This window comes from Dama dama, chromosome 23 (assembly GCF_033118175.1).
Source record: "Dama dama isolate Ldn47 chromosome 23, ASM3311817v1, whole genome shotgun sequence".
NCBI classification, from domain to species: Eukaryota; Metazoa; Chordata; class Mammalia; order Artiodactyla; family Cervidae; genus Dama; species Dama dama.
The window spans coordinates 3,485,654-3,506,126 of record NC_083703.1 but is presented as its reverse complement, the minus strand read 5'-3'; the positions used below and the strand labels follow the sequence as shown (position 1 = coordinate 3,506,126).

Below are 20,473 nucleotides of genomic sequence, written 5' to 3'. Positions count from 1 at the left end.
CTCAAACTTGACTGAACTAATGTGAAGAGAGAGATTCATTCTAAATTTTTGGGTCTAGTCATGCCGTGTCTACCAGTCATGCTGTTATTCGACAAGTGTTCACAGGTCTGAGAAGAGAGAGACAATTCTCCTATCGGCAATTTACACTTCTTAACATTTTGGCTCAACTTATGAACACAAGTTGATACTTCTGTTTGAAATACAGATATTTCTGGTTTCCCATTGTTCTGATGCATGCTATCTTTAATATTTTAATGTATTTTTAATCTTTCCTTTTTTCAGCATTACATATCTCTGTTATACCTGAAAATGCAGAGAATAGTGTAACTAACACATATCCAAATTCAATAAAAGTTACCATTTTGCGATATTTGTTTTGGTGCTTTTTAACTATTAACTTAAGACACTGTGGTGCAGACTCATTCTGTGTTGTTCTTCTGCTTGATTCCATTCTTCTTGCTTTCCCAGGAGCAGGCTCTATTTTGAAAAGTAGACATTAAAGCATATCTATTTTCATATATATATTTTGAGGACAATGGTCTTCATCAGTGTTCAACAAACCCCTGAAGGCTAAATCCAGCCTGCCGTGTCTTTTTGTAAATAAAGTTTTACTGCAACACAGCACATTCATTTACAAATTATTGTCTATGGCTGCTTTTGTTCTACAGGGCCAACTTGAATAGTTGCAACAGACTCCCAAAGTGCAAAGTATTTACTGACTGGCACTTAACAGAAAAACATTTTGCCAGTCCTGGTATGGACTCCTATATGGCTATATAAAGTATTACATAAATCATATCAAACTGGATGCATCCTTTGGCCAGCTGCTATTTGCAATCATCATTATGTCTTTAAAATGTGCCCCTATTTCTCATTTAGATCAGTTATTAATTTTAACTACTAAACTACTCCACTGTAAGAATGTGTGCTCAGTCGCTTCAGTCAAGTCTGACTCTGCGACCCCATGGACTGCAGCCCGCCAGGCTCCTCCGCCCCTGGGATTCTCCAGGCAAGAATACTGGCGTGGGTTGCCATACCCTTCTCTAGGGGATCTTCCCGACCCAGGAATCAAACCCGTATCTCGGGCATCTCCTGTATTGCAGGCAGGTTCTTTACCCACTGAGCGACCTGAGAAGCCCCCCAGTTGCTTCTTATATATTCTTAAATATATGTAAGAATACACAATTTATCAATTCTTTCTTTTGTTGACGGACACACATGGTTTATTTGCACAAACCAACTTCCTGCTGCCTCAAGCCACATTCAGAAGTTTCTCTCGGGTAACTACCATCCTGATGTTTTCTTTGGATGCAGCATCTTCAGTGGTACCAGATGCCGCCGCTTGCTCACCAAAGCAGTAAGGACCTTCTGTGTTCCTTTTGGCAGTGTGGGAGAGTTTGTTTTTTCCTACATTTTAAAAAACACTTGCTATTATCAGCCTTCCAGAAAATTTTTACAAATCTGATAGGTGCAATGTGGTACCTTGGGTTGGTCTTAATTGTCATCACTGATTTACCTGTCTGATTGGCTTTGTTTAATACCTGTCAGGGCCATTCCACTTTATCTTTTCTGCAAATTTCCTGTTAACATTCATTTTTCTTTTGGCTTTTTGTGCTTATTGTCTTTAAAAAGAGGAAAGCTTTGTTTGTTTGAGGTTTGTGCTCAAACACAGGGTGAGAGTCAGTCTCAGTCCTATTGACAAAAACAGACACAGAATGACTATCTCGTAAATGCCACCTATGATCCTGTCATGCCAGGGACCCAGTTACGGCTGTGACCTGATACCACGCAGCTGGAGTCACAAAGAAAAGGCAGAGTGTGAACTCTCCTCAGAAGCATGTATTTGTTCAGTGATTTCTTTGGGGAAATAAAAACATTCTAAAAGGAATACTGAATCAATCTCTCTGTATATATTGAATATAACCAATTATGAGCCAATGGTTACCCTAATGAAATAAAAGGAGTCACAAATGATAATCTATAAGCAAGTATTTTCAAAGTACCTGATTTGGAAATCTCAATCTATGTTTTTTTTTTTTTAATAAAAGATTCATGGAATAAATAATAATTTAAAATGGAATATTTTAATATTTGTGAGATATATGAAAGTCCTAACAATTTTAATAGCTTTCCATTATCTTTTAGTGTGTTGGCAAACTCCTATTGCCGTCATTGATAATGGTGTCATTTCCATTACTTCTGCTCATCAGCAGGCAGCAGGTTGGGATCTGAGTAAGAAAGAACAATGCGTGGCTCATTCAGGGTTGCATTGCCTGGCTGAGCATGTTTCTCTTACCAGCTGGCAGGCATCAGAATTCATCTTGTCATGCATTTGTCTTAATGGCACAGTAAAGAATGTTTTCACCATGAAAGATGGTGTATGAGCTGCAAAGACTTTCATTAAAAGTAGAAAAGACTGTCTGAGTAGTAACTGAGTTTATGGGTCTATACTAAGTATTTAGAATTTTGGCAAAATTTCTGATACAGTTCCCCTGTTTTAGGTGGCAGTGACGATCTTATATCTTATATTAAAAATGTTCACCACAAACAAATATAATTACCAAAACAAAACAAAAACCAGGAAGCATGTAGCAACCCAATATTATCAGAGTTGGGACACTAGAAAATCATATTACTCAAATGACATAATATCAAGGAAAGGTGCATAGTTATTTTCAGACCATGTGATTCAAATATCTTTAGTCTATAGCTGCCAAAACCACAACTCAGATTAGCCTAAGAAATACGAGAATTTGCCAAGGACACTGGATCATTCCTGTAACTGGAGGAAACATTTGACAAATTGCAGCAAAAAATTGTGTATTTATAAGATCATAAGGAACCAGGGGCCTGAATGGCAGAAAGACTTTCTTCATTGCTTTTTCACTTCTCTCTCTTCCTGATATCATTATTTTCTTCCTGATTGACTAGCTTCTTCTCTACGGTCACCAGCTGCACCAAGAAATGTCACATATGGCTCCTCTTATCACTAGAGAGAGTCTGACTGATTTCCTACTTCTGGTATGAAAAATCCTGGGAAATGTCCCTGACTGGTTGCTCTACTTCTAGGACAATCCACTTGGATTTCCATAAGAACCAGATCATTGGAGGAGAAGCAGTGAGTAGAAGCATGAAGAGCATAGAAAACACTGCATATAGCCATTCATGGGAGTATATGAAAAAGCAGGTGGAAAAAAAGGATAAGCGTTATCCCACAACCTGTGTGGGATCTCATAGTTCTGTAACCATTCTGTTTATATCCCAAGAAATAGATATGCATTTGATGACTTGAGCTGACTGCATGAGTGAATGAATGTGTAAATGAAAGGGAATTACATCCATGTTATAAATGTATGCTTTGTGAAATTAATTTTTATGTCTCCCTTGTTATAAGTATTAAATCACCATGGTTTGCTTTGGTATAGCTTCACACATTTCCTATTGTAATTTGAACGGTGCTAGAATAGGTTATAAGAACTCAGAGTCCTGTGTGTAGCAATTTCCAATTAATAAAGTACAGATGCGTTAGTTTTAGGGCTTAGAGCATCTACATTGGCTTCATAGATACGCTTTATGCTTTGTTCTGTTTGGGGCTGTTTTCTGAAGACTTGTTGCTCAATTATTTTTCCCTGGATAAGTGAAGCACTGCTGTAATAAATGGTACCCTGATGGTCTAAGGAAGAGTTCAGTGTTTAAGTGCATGTTCAAGATATGGATGCAAGAATCCACACTTTGAGAGTTAACAGTCCAGTATATCCCTAGTCCTGCTCTTATACCTTTTGACATTCTCCTGAGCAATGGGAAAAGCTTAATGTGGTAACAGCAAATTGAAAAAAATCTTAAGAGAATTCTTCAAAGGGGTTAAAAAAAAAACAAAAAAACCCAAAACAGCAACATGCTTGGTACAGAGTGGAAAAACAGAGAAAAATGTTTGCTTTGGTGACGTTTTCATGATGAGAGGTTTTCAGTTGTATCACTGTGAGTCTCACATAGTTTTGCGTATTAGCTGAGGAGACGTCCACCTCTCTCTGCAGCTAGTTCCTGAGTAATTGTTTATTTGTATAACTAAGAAAATGTCCATCAAACACCTCAGATGAAATTTCCAAAGCTTTGTTTCCACGACGTTCATGTCACTCCACCATATTCTTGAAGTGATTCTGTCCGAAACACTCATCTCACTTTTACGAAAACACTTGCTATTATGAACTTTAAGCCTAGCAGTATCCATGCCAATTACTACTTTGACTGCATTTACCAAGGTATTATGTATTATAGACAATAAAAATGTATGTAAGCAGGTTCTGAAATTATAATTGATACTATATTTTTTAAGCAAGTCTATTTGAGGAGATCAAATGAAAAAAATTTAAAAGAAAAAAACAACAGCTAATTTCTTTAGTAAGATGCATATCAAGGCTGAAAAAAGAGGAGCAATCACAATTTCTTGGGAGTTAAGTGGTGCTGCTTTTCATTAAATGGAATTTGTTTGACAAAATCAAAACTGCATTCTATGAAACTGATTAGTAACTACACACAGTTACTGGCTCACTAAAACTTAGTACACATAATTTTAAAATATAAATTTCTCAATTGGAAACCAATTTGTTTTAAATAAACTTAATTATGCCCACATCCACGTTTATTTTAAAACTTTTTTCAAGCCAGATGATTCTTTTTTTAATGAAGGAGTATTTGGCCCTTGGTAATTGACTCCATCTGTTAGTCCTTTCTCTCTGATAACTAGTCTTTGTCCTCGGTTCTGATTGCCTCACCTTCAGCCAAGTATCACTGCCTATAAAGGCTAAGTAAGGGTGGGTCTTAAACACAATCTGTGCTTGTCTTTTGATTTAAATTTACAATACTGATATCTGTTTATTTAATGCTTTTCATTGACTCTTATACTGTTTATGCTCTTACTAATTTATTTAAACATATATTTCACTGGGTTTCAGAACCCTACTCTGCCACTGTCTAGTGGTGGAGCCCCCTGCTAAGAGTTACCTAATTTCCATCTTCTCCTTCTGTCCTGAATGAAACCTGACACTATTCAGGCCACAAAATATAACTGAAAAATCTACTTTTCTCCAACGTCTCCAGCAGTGAGAGAGGCAAGCTGACACATGGTGAGTCTCGTGCTGTCAGGAGTCTCAGGAGGCTCTGGGGAAGTGTGGTTCCTGGTGTAGGGGTCCTGTCTTGCTGCTGGGAACTCTGCTGGAGTGGCAGACGCATTCCTCTTCTTACATTTTGTGGGGTTTCTTTCATATTTATAAACAATACATTTGCAGTACTTTTTCTTAATTCACTGGTTTTAGAACTTAACTATTGATTTTCACTCTGGTTGATGAGGTTTTCTTAATTTATTTAATTTGAGGGTAATTACTTTACAACACCGTGATGATTTTTGGCATGTATCAGTATGAATCAGCCGTAGGTATACGTGTCCCCTCCAGCCTAAACTCTCCTCCCTCCCCACCCCATCCCCCTACACTGTCACGGAGCACCGGCTTTGGGTGCCCTGCTTCATGCATCTGATTCCCACTGGTCATCTATTTTACATATAGTAACGTATATATTTCAATGCAATTCTCTCAGATCATCCCACCCTCTCCTTCTCTCACTGAGTCCAAAAGTCTGTTCTTTACATCTATGTTTCCTTTGCTGCCCTGCATGTAGGATCATTGGTATCAACTTTCTAGATTCCATATATATGTGTTCATATATAGTATTTGTCTTTCTCTCTTTGACTTACTTCTCTCTGCACTGATGAGGTTGATGAGGTTTTAAATCTGTTACCATATCTCCAATCTCCCCTTTCTCCTTCCTCCTGATAGAATTGTTATCACTAGTTTTCTTTTTCCCCATCACTATAACTTCAAGCAATATGCTCAAACCACTTCGTAATTCAAATTAAAGAGTATCATTTGGTTTCTCTGTTTGTGAAAGGAGGACATTTACCTGAAAATCTTTTCACCTCTGATTCTTGTTTAAATTTACTTTCTAACTTGTCAAAGTTGAAATATGTTTGTCTTATCCAGTATCCATAATTGACTTTAATATTTTGTGTATAGTTGATTCTAAAAGTTTAAAACTAATAAAAATAAAAAATTTACATGACTATATAAAAAGCAAATATACTTTTCTGTTGGGTCACTTATTAGACTTTGATTATTTTATTTGCTATAGTTACAACACCGTGAACTACATGACTTTCAAAAGAGAACATTCCTAATACTAAAACAATATGGTTCTTTTTTGACTGCTCCTTCTATTGTTGAAAATCCTATATATTTTCAGCATGGTTTGAGTTTAGATAATGCATTTCTTAAAAATTTATTTCTTTTTCAACCTTAAGCCATTTGCATTTATCTTTTATCTTCTAGCTTCCTACTTATATTTCCTGAACCTATTCCAGTCCTACACTTTCTATTTCAGCTTCAAGATCAGCACCTCCCTTTAGCTCTAACTTATTTTCTTGTATTATGTTTTTCATATTTTCCTGTCTTCTGCTTTCTCTTTTCATTGGCTACCACCCTAGCTAGACTCATTATACCAATATTTCTTATATTTTCACTTTTCTAGGCCTTTTTAATCTTTCACTTTCTAGTTGTTTGCTGCCTTCATTGTTGTTGTTTTGCTGTGCTCCACATTCTGAGAGACTCCCTCACCTCCTCTTTTAGTAGTTCTGTAGAATTTTTATTATTGTTTCATTATCTTATTTTTTATTTCTAAGAGAACTTTCTTATTTTTGTTACCCATTTTTCATAGCATCTTGTTCTTTTCTTAAGGGTAAAATATATTTAAAATTCTCTCTGAAGATACTTCCTAGTTTCTTTTAAACTGTTTACTTAATTATACTAATGGGGCTTTCCTGGTAGCTCGGACGGTAAAGCATCTGCCTACAATGTGGGAGACCTGGGTTTGATCCCTGGGTTGGGAAGATCCCCTGGAGAAGGAAATGGCAACCCACTCCAGTATTCTTGCTGGAAAATCCCATGGACCGAGGAGTCTGGTAGGCTACAGTCCATGGGGTCACAAAGAGTCGGACATGACTGAGTGACTTCACTTTATTATCACTTCTATTTTTTGTTCATCTTTGTATCCCTTATCAATCAGTATTGTAGCTGTTTTCAATAGCTTGTGGATATTTTATTGTCAGTTCCCATCTTAGATGGGGCAATAGAAGTGCTGGCTGGGAGCTCTGAGTATTGGAGTGGGGTTGACCAGCTAGCAGACTTCTTTTCCAGTGAGCATGTGGGTTCCAGCCACCATGGTGTGGTATCCACAAATGTTAGAATGAGAACTTTACTCCGGATCCTGAACTCCAGTGCTACCCACAATGACACTTTTCAATCATTTATTCAGTTTCATAAAAGACACACCACTCAAATTTTTGATGCAGGAAGTAATTGGTTATTGATTCTTCTATATGAGGATCAGGAGTAGGGAATGAAAGCCTGTTTTTTTCACTCCCACTTCTTACTCCATGTTCTGCTGGGCTGGCAGAACTCAAGCCTGGAGCATCTCTTGACTGTTTCTGAGCAGGTCAGGGACTTCCTCATCTGTTACTCTCTATATAACCTAGACTGTGGTTTTCTCCACTACGACATCTCTTCATTTTTTTTCCCCCTGAAAACTTAGTGAAATATGTCATGTCCTAGTGACCTATCTTGTTCTCTTCATCATTGTGTATTTATGTTCCTTTATCATTATTTTCACAGTACCTCAAGAGAGATAAGATGTCATACCTGTGCTTGTTTTGCTGTTTTGGGCTAGTACTACTTTAAAACTTGTGTTCAAAACCAAATTTCTGATCTTCCCTCATAGGAATATCTGGTTCTTTATTTCAATAAATTAAATTCAAAGAACCTCTGAGATCATCCTTAGCTCTCTCTCTCTCTCATGCCATGTATCTGGTTCATTCAGTGAATCTTTCAGCTTCACATTCAAAATGTATCAGGAACCTAACCATTTCTCACCACCTCTATTCCAGGGACTCTGCTCTCCCTATCTCTGTTTCTATACCCTTCCTTACAGCTTTTCAACAGAGCGACCAGAACAATCCTGTCAAAATATGTCACCCCCAATCCATCCCCTGCTCAAAACAATGTAATAGATACTTCTGTCATTGAGAGTAAAATCAAATTCTCACAGTGGCCACCTGTTTGGGTCACTTGCCTCCACGCCAGCCTCTCCTGCTGCTGTCTCCCAGCTCATCACTCCCTCCACCAACGCGCCGGCTCACACCTGCCTCAGCAACACAATGCTCTGGGATGACCACTCGACACACTCCACCATCAGCAAGGTTTCCCTCATAGATCATCATATCTTAGTGTGACTGTATCTGACCAACTGATTTAAAATTGGAATATGTATCCCCCCAAATGCTTCCTATCACCCTTCTCTGCCTTATTCCTTCCTAGCTCCTATTACCATCTTATTTATTTTGCTTATTATCACCCTACCCCCACCATGAAGTAAGCTTCATGAAGACAATCATTTTTGTCTGTTTATTTTATCCCCATCACTCAAAACTGTGGCTGGTACAGAGTAGGCAATGAAGTATTTATTGAGTGAATGATTATTATTATATAGCCAATACATTAAAATTTTCAAAAAAGAATTATTCTTAAGGGCAGCTTATTCCTTGGGAGCATTTGATGCATTGGAAACATAAACATAACAACTGATATTAAGGCAGCCGATGAAACAGGTCGACCTGCCACTTTCAAAGGATGTCAGGTATTTTTCCATGGTAATTAAGCAAGGAAACCAAATTTTCTTAGATTTCTTCTTCCTTTCCAACAGTTATAGTTTTTTAAAATGTATTTTTGTGTCTTCTTTAAGGCTAGATACACAGGAAATACAATCAGGGCTTTTTCAGCTGCCAGAGATGCAGAGGAATGAGGAGGAAGAAGCTCATTTCTGTGTTATTGGGTGACTGGAAAGGAAGATGCTGCTGCTTAATCAGTTTCTGACTTTTTTCCTGGGGAAAAGCAGACTTGCACTAACAGTAGCCCACAGCCTGAAATCATCATTATTTCTGAGTCTTGGCATATGTATCTTCCCTTAAGTTGGGCATTGACTCCTCTCTGTGGCGCCCTTGAACCCTGCCTGGCTCAAAAGAAGCTCTCGTTTAAGGAATCAGGAACCATGACCTCATGGGAAATAGATGGGGAGACAGTGGAAACAGTGTCAGACTTTATTTTTTTGGGCTCCAAAATCACTGCAGATGGTGACTGCAGCCATGAAATTAAAAGACGCTTACTCCTTGGAAGGAAAGTTATGACCAACCTAGATAGCATATTAAAAAGCAGAGACATTACTTTGCCAGTAAAGGTCTGTCTGGTCAAGGCTATGGTTTTTCCAGTGGTCATGTATGGATGTGAGAGTTGGACTGTGAAGAAAGCTGAGTGCCAAAAAATTGATGCTTTTGAACTGTGGTGTTGGAGAAGACTCTTGAGAGTCCCTTGGACTGCAAGAAGATCCAACCAGTCCAGCCTAAAGGAGATCAGTCCTGGGTGTTCATTGGAAGGACTGATGCTGAAGCTGAAACTCCAGTACTTTGGCCACCTGATGTGAAGAGCTGACTCATTGGAAGAGACCCTGATGCTGGGAGGGATTGGGGGCAGGAGGAGAAGGCGACGACAGAGGATGAGATGGCTGGATGGCATCACCGACTCGATGGGCATGAGGTTTGAGTAAACTCTGGGAGTTTGTGATGGACAGGGAGGCCTGGCGTGCTGCGATTCATGGGGTCGCAAAGAGTCGGACACGACTGAGCGACTGAACTGAACTGAACTGAAGGAATCAGGAAAGCCACTTGGGAAGGTGGGTAGGTATGATTTCTTCCACAGTCAACAGAATAGCAATCAGTTGTTCTTATCTGGATGTAAGAAGATATTAATTTCTGAATTGCCTTTTTTTCTCCCTTCTTTTTTAAAATGATTTTTTTGGGGAGGGTGACTTTGAACTTTTAAACCTTTATATGGATGTTCCAGGCAGGTAACATTTTCACAATTTAAAAGTTTAAATAAATATCCTTTATTTGCCCCATAGTCATCTGAAACTCAAGTGCGGGATGTGGAGTGAATCTCATTTTCCAAGAAAGAATACCCACGACTATCAAATCCTAAGACTAACAGAGCAATATATGGACCTGATAAGAACTTGGGCCTTATTTATGATTGGATGGAGGAATATCCTAAGATGACAAAGATATGTCTTAATATGAGAAGGTCAAGAATGCCACCGAATGAAGATCTCATGAGACAGAATAACCAAGAGGGCTAACTTTTCATGTGTGTAAAAAGCAATATATATTCAATACAGCAATATTTTTGGCATGTATATTCTACCCCCAAGGAGATCAGCACAGTTTTCCATTATATCCCAAAGTATATTGCTGAAAAGAATATATGGTACTTTATTCTCTTTTTCTTCCTTTTTGTTTAAAAAGTCAAGTTTATAGCCACTGCTCATCCACCATAAGTTGGTGCTAAATTCAAAAAGAAAGTGAGATAAACTTAATTGTGTATAGAAAACCTGTTAGTGTTTGAAAAGTCTTATCTCAACACATATGTCCCCAAACTAAAAAGAAATATAAGAACTTTATGTCTCTTGAGGTTATTTTAAAATATCTATACAATTAATTTCGAGGGAAGTCTAAGAAAAGTGGAAAGTCTTTGAGGAATCAAGTTCTGTATCAGGAGTGGTCAGAGGACTGAGGCAGGACCATTCACTAGTCTCTCTTTCCCTTTTCTATTTCATTTAGTAGACTATAATTTCTTTTTCTTAAAAAGCCGCCCCCCACCCCGACCCCTTTTGTGGCACAATCTCTTATTCCTTTCCTTGAACCATCTCAACATTTGGCCAGTTGAAGATACTTTTTCTTTTCTTCAGAAAAATGTGGCAACTGATGGGTAGAGGAGGAGGATGACAATAACAGTGACCCTGAGTTGTGCTTGGAAGGTAGAAGCCATTGGGCATCCTGGCAGACCTTGGGAAGAGGCTTGTGTTCAGAGCAAGAAATCTGGAACAACTAGCTCAAGGGCCTCAATATTTTCAACTCAAAAACAAGATTAGAGCACATGATGTTCAAAGTCTCTGGAACTCTATAATATTCCATGAGCTATTAACTGTTTTCAAGGACCCATAAGCTTTTTTCTTCCTTTCTTGGTCCTTCTGTTCCTTCACTCTGTCCTATTTTCCTTTCTTCTTTCCTTTTTTAAACATCCTCCTCTGTCCCTGCAGAACACACATTTATTGGGTACCTATTATCAGTTGAGACTAAGATAGATCTTGGGAACACAAATGACTAAACTATATTTCTGACTTTGAGCAGCTCACAAATCCAGGATAGGGTGTCAGACATAGTGACAGATAATTATAGTGTGATAAATGCAATAGAAAATAGGCATGGGATGATCAAAGAAAAGGAAGAAACTGTCAGTTATTCATGGAAATCATGGGACAGAGGGGAGACAGGTGAGTTGTATATATGGTGAGTCCCTAAAGGAGGCTTGGAAATTCTGCTGATGGACAGAGTGGAGAAAGGAGGACATCTAGGAAAGCACATAAGTCCAAAGGCACTCAGGTTATAAAGGCAGGAGGAATTGCAAGTGGTTAGGAACTGCTGAGGCAGAAAGGTGCTGGGGTCCAGGTGGTGATTCGGCAGCTCCTAAGGGCAGAGGCTATGTTTGTTTTCACCACTGGTAAATCCCTAGTGCTTGGCACATACTAGGCCTTCAAAGAATATTTATTCACTAAATGAATGACCATGAAATAGAAAACTTCATTTTGTAGGTAATAATGCCACAGAAATGATTTGAAGTCTGATCAGGTTTGAGGCTTTTTAAGGATCACTCCTGGCAGATAGACACGCAGAGTTGGAGAACAAGGAGAGAATTCTAGAAAAGGAGGTAGAGGGCAGTTACAGAGAAGACCTGTCATGGACTTGAACGAGACGGGAGTGGGTAATAGGATGAGGAAAGAGATATGGGAGCTAATTAGGAAATTCAGAGAGCTTGTGACATATTTGGATGGAGGGTAATCAACTGGTGGGGATGAAGTTAAGGCAAGCTTCCAGATCACACTCCCCAAAAGAGTGAACTAGACTCTATGATAGTCATACCTGCTGAAGTAACAGATGTTACCCCCAAATTCTAAAATATCCCCTGAAGGCTGATGTCAGTATATAAAACATTTTTTTGGAGAGCTCATTTATTTTGTGACAGCTACTTCAATAGCTAACAATTTAACAGAGATCCTCTATTAAACTTTTTTTTTTTTTTGCATGAGTGAGTTAACATTTTAGAAACTGAGTCAAATGAATTCTTTTTAATGGCTGAGTAATATTCCATGGTGTATATGTACCACAGCTTCCTTATCCATTCGTCTGCTGATGGAAAAAAAAAAAAAAAAAACTATATGGAAACAAAAAATAAAAACTGAGTCAAACAGTTTGGAAAATTGGCAATATCCATCTAAGCTTTGGGCTTCCCTGCTGGTTCAGATAGTAAAGAATCTGCCTGCAATGCAGGATACCCAGGTTAGATCACTGGGTTGAGAAAAATCCCCTGGAGAAGGGAATGGTTACCCACTCCAGTATTCATGCCAAGGCTGAATCCTGTCTCTTGGGGTGATGGGCTATATCACTATTATAATGAATTGAATAAGGATCTGGGATAGGAAGGGGGCAGGGGGATGAGTGTCCAGGGACCCAGCCATGGAAAGGAACCTGAACGCAGAGGAGGACATGCAGAAAATTATTTTAGATTTCTTAATCCAGACAGGGAAGGTGCCACGTCTGCTGCCTCTGCACACAGAGAGTCTTCTTCACTAATCACGAGACAGATTCCATTTCTTATTGAAATTTTTTTGATGAAGAGAGGTTTCCCACTGGATCCTAGAGACTTGATAGCAAACACCAACATAGTGCAATCCTGTGAATCCTGCCCCTGGTTCAGAGCAATCTGTTTTCCATCCCTCACAATGGTGTTTAGGCTGCATGACTGTAGGAAGAAGTAGCACAATCAGATGCCTCTGCGTCACCTCCCACCTCAAAGGAAAGCAGAATATTAGAAAGAGGCACCAGAATTGGGCAGGAAGAAGAAAATTATTTTATCTTCAGACTCTTTGACCCATGGAAAAATTTGCATGGACCTGATAAATGGTTAACTTGTTCACATGATATAGATTTTTGGGTTGATGTAAATGATCTCTCTTTTGCAGTCCATGTTAACCTTGCCAGTAAGATCATTTTTATATATAATTTTATTTCAATTATTTATTTTGGCTGCACTGGGTCTTCACTGCAGTGCCTGACTTCTCTAGTTTCGGCATGCAGGCTCAGTAGTTGTGACCTGTGGGCTTAGTTATTCTGCAGGATGTGAGGGCTTAGTCCTCTGACCAAGGATTCAACCCAGATCCCCTGCACTGGAAGCATGGAGTCTTAACCACGGGACCACTAGCAAAGTCCTCACCAGTCAGCTCTTTAAAGAAATTCACCAACTGGTGCAGAAAAAGCCTTGAGGATTTAAACGTTGCTTAGGACACTCACTTACTTGTGCTTAGCTACTGACTTCTATTCCGTTTGTCACCGGGAAAACAGAGGCAGCCAGAAAGCCTCTGTCCTTCCCTCCACCCCATGGGCTGCCTACCAGCATCTCTGCTGAAGGACTCCGCTGTTCCTCCTCTGATCAGTTAAGTCTCCTTGCTCCTGTCTGAGCCCAGTCCCTCTATTTGTGAACTAAGACAGATTCCACAATTTTTTTTAACAAAGGACCAGAGAGTAAATATTTTAGGCTTTGTACTCTGTATGGTTTATGTAATAATGACTCAACTACTAGAGAAAGCAGCCACAGACAATATGTAAATAAATGGGTTTGTTGTGTTTCAAAAAAACTACGTAAAAACATAGTGATACGTCAGGCTTGGTCTCAGGCTGTACTTTCCTGAATCCTATAACTAGATCCTGCCATGCTTGCCTGCTTAAGGACATGCACCAGCAGTTCTCCAACTCTCTTGTATTCTTTACCCTCCACAGGATCATTGCCACCAGCATACATGCATGTTGTGGTTTCTCCCATCTTAAAACTATCTCTTGATCTTGCTTCCCTCTTCCAGCAATCTTCTCAGCGCCCCCCTGCCTTTTACATCAAAACTTCCCACAAGAACAATCTCTTTTGTCTTCTTCATTTCTCTCCACTGATTCCCCAGCTGCTGCTGCTGCCAAGTCGCTTCGGTCGTGTCTGACTCTGTGTGACCCCATAGACAGCAGCCCACCAGGCTCCTCTATTCCTGGGATTCTCCAGGCAAGAACACTGGAGTGGGTTGCCATTTCCTTCTCCAATGCATGCATACACCCAAAGTTGCTTCAGTTGTTTCTGACTCTGTGTGACCCTATAGGCATCAGCCCACCAGGCTCCTCTGTCCACGGGATTCTCTAGGCAAGAATACTGGAGTGGGTTGCCATTTCCTTCTCCAGAGCCCACTCCAATAGACTTTTGATCCCACTATTGCATGAAGTTGCTCTAATCAAGGTCACCAGGGACCTCCATATCCTTGAATCTGACAGTCAGTTTTCAGCCTTCATCTTACTTGACCCGAGAGCACAGCTGGCCCTGTTGATCACCCTCTTCTTTAAACGCTGTCTTCCCCTGACTTCCAGATTCACAGACTGGCCTCCCTGCCAGGTCGCTGACCACTCCTTGTCAGACTGCTTCTTTTGATTATCTCTTATCCCCGCAATCTCTTCAAACTGGAGTATCAATGACTCAGGCCTTGAACATTTTCTCTATCTACAGTTGCTTCCTGGCTGATCTCATCCTGGCTCATTAAATACTATCTATAACCTGATGACTTCCAAACTGATGCATTATATTTGGCATTCAATGCCAAGCTCATATATTTAACTGCCTATTCAACATATCTGCTTTGGTATCTAATAATAATCTCAAACCAAACATAATCAAAGCTGAACCCTTGCTCTACACCACCAAATGTGCTCTACTTTAAATTCTCCCTATGGAGTACATGGTACTTCCATCCTTCCTGTCAGCTGGGCCAAAACTCTAACATCATTCTTGATTCTTCTCTTTCTCTTACATGCAACATACAATCACAATTGTTCATGATCTCAATGATACCCTTAAGTACACGTAGATATAGATACTCAGATTCCCTTCTTATCTCTACAAGCTCCCTCTTCCTTCAAGATGCTAACAGTCCAATTAAAATATTTCTATAGCTTCTTAACTGATCTCCCTGCTTCCATTATTGCCTGTTCCCTTGCCGTCAATCATTGACTGAAGAGTTAAGTAAGATCACGTCTATCACCTGCTCCAAACCCTCCAGTGGCTTCCATACCCCTCAGAATAAAAGCTAAAGTCCTTCAAAAGCCTACACCACAAATGAAGAAGTCAACTTCTATTGCCTTTGCTAATTTCCTTTGCTGGTAGCTGCAACTTTGCCAGGAGCCCTGCATTAATACCTGTGTGTGGAGGACTGTTGGGAGTTAACAGTGGAGGGTAAAGGGAAGGATGATGATACCCTCCATCTCTCTGTAGCTCTGAGGAGGAATCAGGGCATCCCAGAGAGGGGGTGCTGAAGTCAGGGACAACAAACATGGATGTGCTTGTTGGTCCTCAAGGCAGTAGGAGATGCAGGAAGAAGTGTGACTCTCAGAGGACAGATACGAAACAAACCCCCTATTTTCCAAGTCTATTAAAGGGAGGTAGCCCTTGGATCAGAGGGATTTGATCCTTAGGACACAGAGGGTTGGCAAATTGTGCTTCATATCAAGAAGAATACTGTTGTTTCACTGCAAAAGACCACTTTTGTAGTCTAACCACAGAGGGAAAAATTGAAAGACACAGTTTTCTCCCCAATCCATCTTTGAAAGCAGTCACTTGTCTAAAAGAAAAATTCCAAGTGATTTATGTAAGAAAGAAAGCATGAAAATCTGGAAAAATATATTTAGGAAAGTTGAAGTCCTGGTTCTGACAAAAAAAATTAATTAACTGAAGAGATTTCTCAGAAATCTATGATACTGTTGCAGTTGAGCAACTTCCTTCAGATTTTTGCCTTCTCTGAGCACTCCATCAAGAAATAATCCCCCTCCTCCACCCTCACATGCTCTTCTTCTGCTTTATCCCTCCACACAGACCTCCATCTGACCCACAATCAGGGCACTTCATCATCATGATGTATCTATTTTCTACAGAATGCTGTGTCCCTGACACTGGCACAGAGAAGGCACCTGACAAATGGGTGTTGAATGAATGAATGAGCCTGAATGCCTTTGTCAACAATTTCTTCCGGAGACATCTGACTTTCAGAGAAGCCCAGGTTCCTGTTGGGCATTCTACAAAACGAGGTAAACTGTCTCCTTCGGTGCAGGCACTATACAAGGTACTACCTATGTTGGCTCCCAAGACTAAATAGAAGGCGTGATGTTATGAGACAGTACTCACAATTAGAAGGGTGGAAATTAAGTTTTCAGAGCACATAGTGTTTGCAAATCTAAACCTTCTGGTTAGCAATTTCAGTGGGGGAAAAAATACCCTACAGAATATCACAGTCAGGGAAGGCAAAACATATTCTGTAGCTTTGTTAATTATATCAGGCAAGTAGCTGCTGGAAAAATGTCTATAGATGCAGTTCTGACAGGGAATACTACAGGGCTTGGTAATCACAATCTCTAAAGAAGATTAATGAGCAGAAGACCACAGAGAGGAGAAAGTTAAAATGTTTAGAACACCAGTGCACAAAGGTTTAATGCAACATAAAATATGCAGATTGGTTTATAATATAAAATCTATATTCACTCACAGTAAAAGCCTCCCTGTAAGTTACTGTCATTTATTAAGTCCTTCTGACTGAGTGTTAATGAATATTATAAACTGGTCATTTTACTAAGAACTGAACATGATTGTATTCTAGTAGTGATATTTGAAAATTATTGTAGAAATATTTAGTATTTATTTATCTATGTTCATTCATCCATCCAATCATACATACATATACTGAGAAGTGAAGTGTATACACTCAACAGATCACCAGCAGGTACCAGAATAAGAATGACTGCAAAGCAGTACAATGTGGCCACACAGACAGTGTTTCAGTGAACTGAGGTCTCTCTAAGCACAAACTATACCATAGATGTAAACGGGTGACTTAGTTCTTGAAGATATAAAATAGATTGAGTTTGTAAAACAGCCTTAAAAAGTAGCTTTTCAAGACCTCAGAGTATCAAAACTAGATAGCATTTTATTCATTCCACTGTAAGAACTGAAGTTGCTATTATGCAACTTTTGGAAATAAACCTCTACCATAATCACTAATTGATGCTTTAGAACTGTGGTGTTGGAAGAGACTCTTGAGAGTCTGTTGGACTGCAAGGAGATCAAACCAATCAAACTAAAGGAAATCAACTCTGAATATTCATTGGAAGGACTGATGTTGAAGCTGAAGCTCCAATACTTTGGCCACCTGATGCGAAGAACTCACTCATTGGAAAAGACCCTGATGCTGGGAAAGATTGAAGACAGGAGAAGAAGAGGATGACAAGGATGAGATGCTTGGATGGCATCACCAACCCAATGGACATTAGCCTGAGCAAACTCTGGGAGATGGTGAAGGACAGGGAAGCCTGGTATGCTGCATGCAGTCCATGGGGTTGGGGTTGCAAAGAGTCGGACATGACTGAGCGACTGAACAACAACAAATAATCACTAATAAATAGAGGTCAGGACATACCATTTGGTGTATATAGCTCAGAAAAATGTCAGAGCACTGAAGGTCAAAAAATTATAGATCATAATGCTCAGACAATGAACACTGGCCTGACATGACCCCATAGTTGTCAACCATGATGTGAGAAGCTATATAAGGCCACAGATATGACATGCAGACTTCAACTTTTACTTAGATTCATATACTTTTTTTTAACCACTTTATTTTTTAATTGAAGGATAATTGCTTTGCAGAGTTTTGTTGTTTTCTATCAAACATCAACAATAATCAGCCATAGGTACCCCCATGACCCCTCTTGAAAGAAACTGTATAAAGGGTCAGGGTCAACTTTGCAAGTAAAAGTGAAAGTCACTCAGTCATGTCCAACTCTTTGTGACCCCTAGACTACACGGGCCATGGACCAGGAGTGGGTAGCCTTTCCCTTCTCCAGGGGATCTTCCCAACCCAGGGATTAAACCCAGGTGTCCTGCATTGCAGGTGGATTCTTTATCAGCTGAGCCACAAGGGAAGCCCAAGAATACTGGAGTGGGTAGCCTAGGCCTTCTCCAGTGGATCTTCCCAACCCAGGAATCAATCCAGGGTCTCCTGAATTGCAGGCGGCTTCTTTACCAGCTGAGCTACCAGGGAGCCCCAGGACCGTCATAAGTATCTTACAAAGTATAATCATGGAAAAAGAAACCTTTACTTTAAACATGTTCATTTCAAGCTCTTTTAATGGCAATTGAACAGTTTTAGAGAAAGCATCAAATTACCTGAGTCCAAGTTGCCCAGAAATTCATAGCTTCTTATTTGATATACCCTGCCTTTTTTCTGATTATTTCTGTATTCGTCTGAAAGGCCCATTAACTTAGTAAATTAGCAACTCTTTAATGAAGAATCCATATCTAATTCATCTTTCTAGTACATGGCTGAATAAATATTTATTATTAAGATTTTTAATTAATTTTCTAAGAATTTTTCATCCTTTCTCATATTAATTGAGCATAATTGTGCATAATCATGGATTAGGTGCTGCCCATTGTAAAAGAAATTGAATAGGTATTGAGAATGTCTGTCTTCTAGGAGACAGATGGAAAGAAGATGGTAAGGCTAAGAGAAAATGAGTTGGGATAAGATGATTAGATGAAATGGAATGTGGTTTCATCTATATTTTCTTTTGAAAAGAAATGATATCAAATTCCTAATTTCAAAGGAAAAAACCCATAATTTTAAGTCAACGCCATTATTTGAAAGTGTTTGAATCACGCTTCTAATTGGAAGCGAGTTGATTTTTAGATGGAATTTTAACACAAGATAAATATGATGAAAACTCAAAGTCTTTCAAAGGAATCAGGATAATATCATACGAATTCAGATTGAGGTGATCAGCTTCAGAGGTTTCAATCCACCATACCTTAGCCACTTCTTCTTGGAAAGCCACGAGGTTCAAATGCGAGATGTTAACTAAGTCAGGCCCATACACCACTGTTATCATGCGATGTTCCAGGCGCCCAATGTTCCCCACATCCAGAAGTTCACGTAATTTAGGGTCCTGGATCATAAACAAAGATTGAAAAAACTCAGTCAGCTAGAGATTCCAACATGGCAGCTTAATTTCAGAAGAATTAGAGCTAGAATGCCCTCAAAACAAAGTTTCCTTGTATTCTTTGATTTTTTAAAATTTTTATTGAAGTATAGTTGATTGACAATGTTGTGTTAGTTTCAGGCGTATAGTAAAGTGATTTGCTGCTGCTGCTACGTCGCTTCAGTTGTGTCTGACTCTTTGCAACCCCATGGACTGCAGCCTACCAGGCTCCTCTGTCCATAGGATTTTCCAGGCAAGAGTACTGGAGTGGGTTGCCATTGCCTTCTCCGTGAAAGTGATTTGGTTTATACACACACACACACATATATATATATATATATAAAGCTTCCCTGGTGGCTCAGACAGTAAAGAATCTGCCTGCAGTGCAGAAGACCCAGGTTTATTCCCTGGGTCAGGAAGAACCCTTGAAGAAGGAAACGGCTACCCACTCCAGTATTCTTGCCTGGAGAATTCCATGGACAGAGGAGCCTGATGGGCTACAGTCCATGGGTTGCAAACAGTCAGACATGACTGAGCAACTAACACTTTCACTTTCCATATGTATATATTCTTTTCCAGATTTTTTTCCCTAATAGGTTATTATATAATATTGAGTAGAGTTCCCTGTGATACAGGGATACAAGGACACAGTAGGTCCTTGTTGGTTATCTATTTTATATCTAGTGTGTATATATTAATCCCAAGCTTTTAATTTACCCTTCCTCCCTCCTTTCTTCTTTGGTAACCATTTTTGTTTTCTATGACTGTGTTGCAAATAAGTTCATTTGTATCATATTTTTAGATTCCACATATAAGAAATATCATAAGATATTTGTCTTTCTCTGTGTGGCTTACTTCACTTAGTATGATAATCTCAGGACAAAGTATTTGTCCTTTTATTTGTCCTTTTATTTATTTGTCCTTTTATTTGCCTTTTATTCTTAAAAGAAATTGGTATGACTTGAAGTCTCTCACCCCAGAAAAGTCCAGAGAGGTAAAATAACTTGCCCAAAGGTTGTGGAGAAAGGATTTCTGGATCAAGATTTATGATCCTCATGGTATCATGGTAAGTGAAAGAAGTCAGAAAGAGAAAGACAAATACTGCATGATATCATTTACCTGTAATCTAAAAGTTCTGAAATCATAGTAATAGAG

At 39.2% G+C, this 20,473-nt stretch overlaps 1 protein-coding gene across 2 annotated transcripts in view; it reads right to left on the bottom strand.

The window, feature by feature from the left end:
* The window catches only part of PLCB1 (phospholipase C beta 1), an 827,705-nt gene that overhangs the window by 270,091 nt on the left and 537,141 nt on the right, over window positions 1-20,473 (bottom strand). For both annotated transcript variants that reach the window (XM_061125923.1, XM_061125924.1), the window contains exon 4: window positions 19,148-19,285. In XM_061125923.1, coding sequence (XP_060981906.1) covers window positions 19,148-19,285 — 138 coding nt within the window. The remainder of the gene's footprint in view (window positions 1-19,147; window positions 19,286-20,473) is intronic.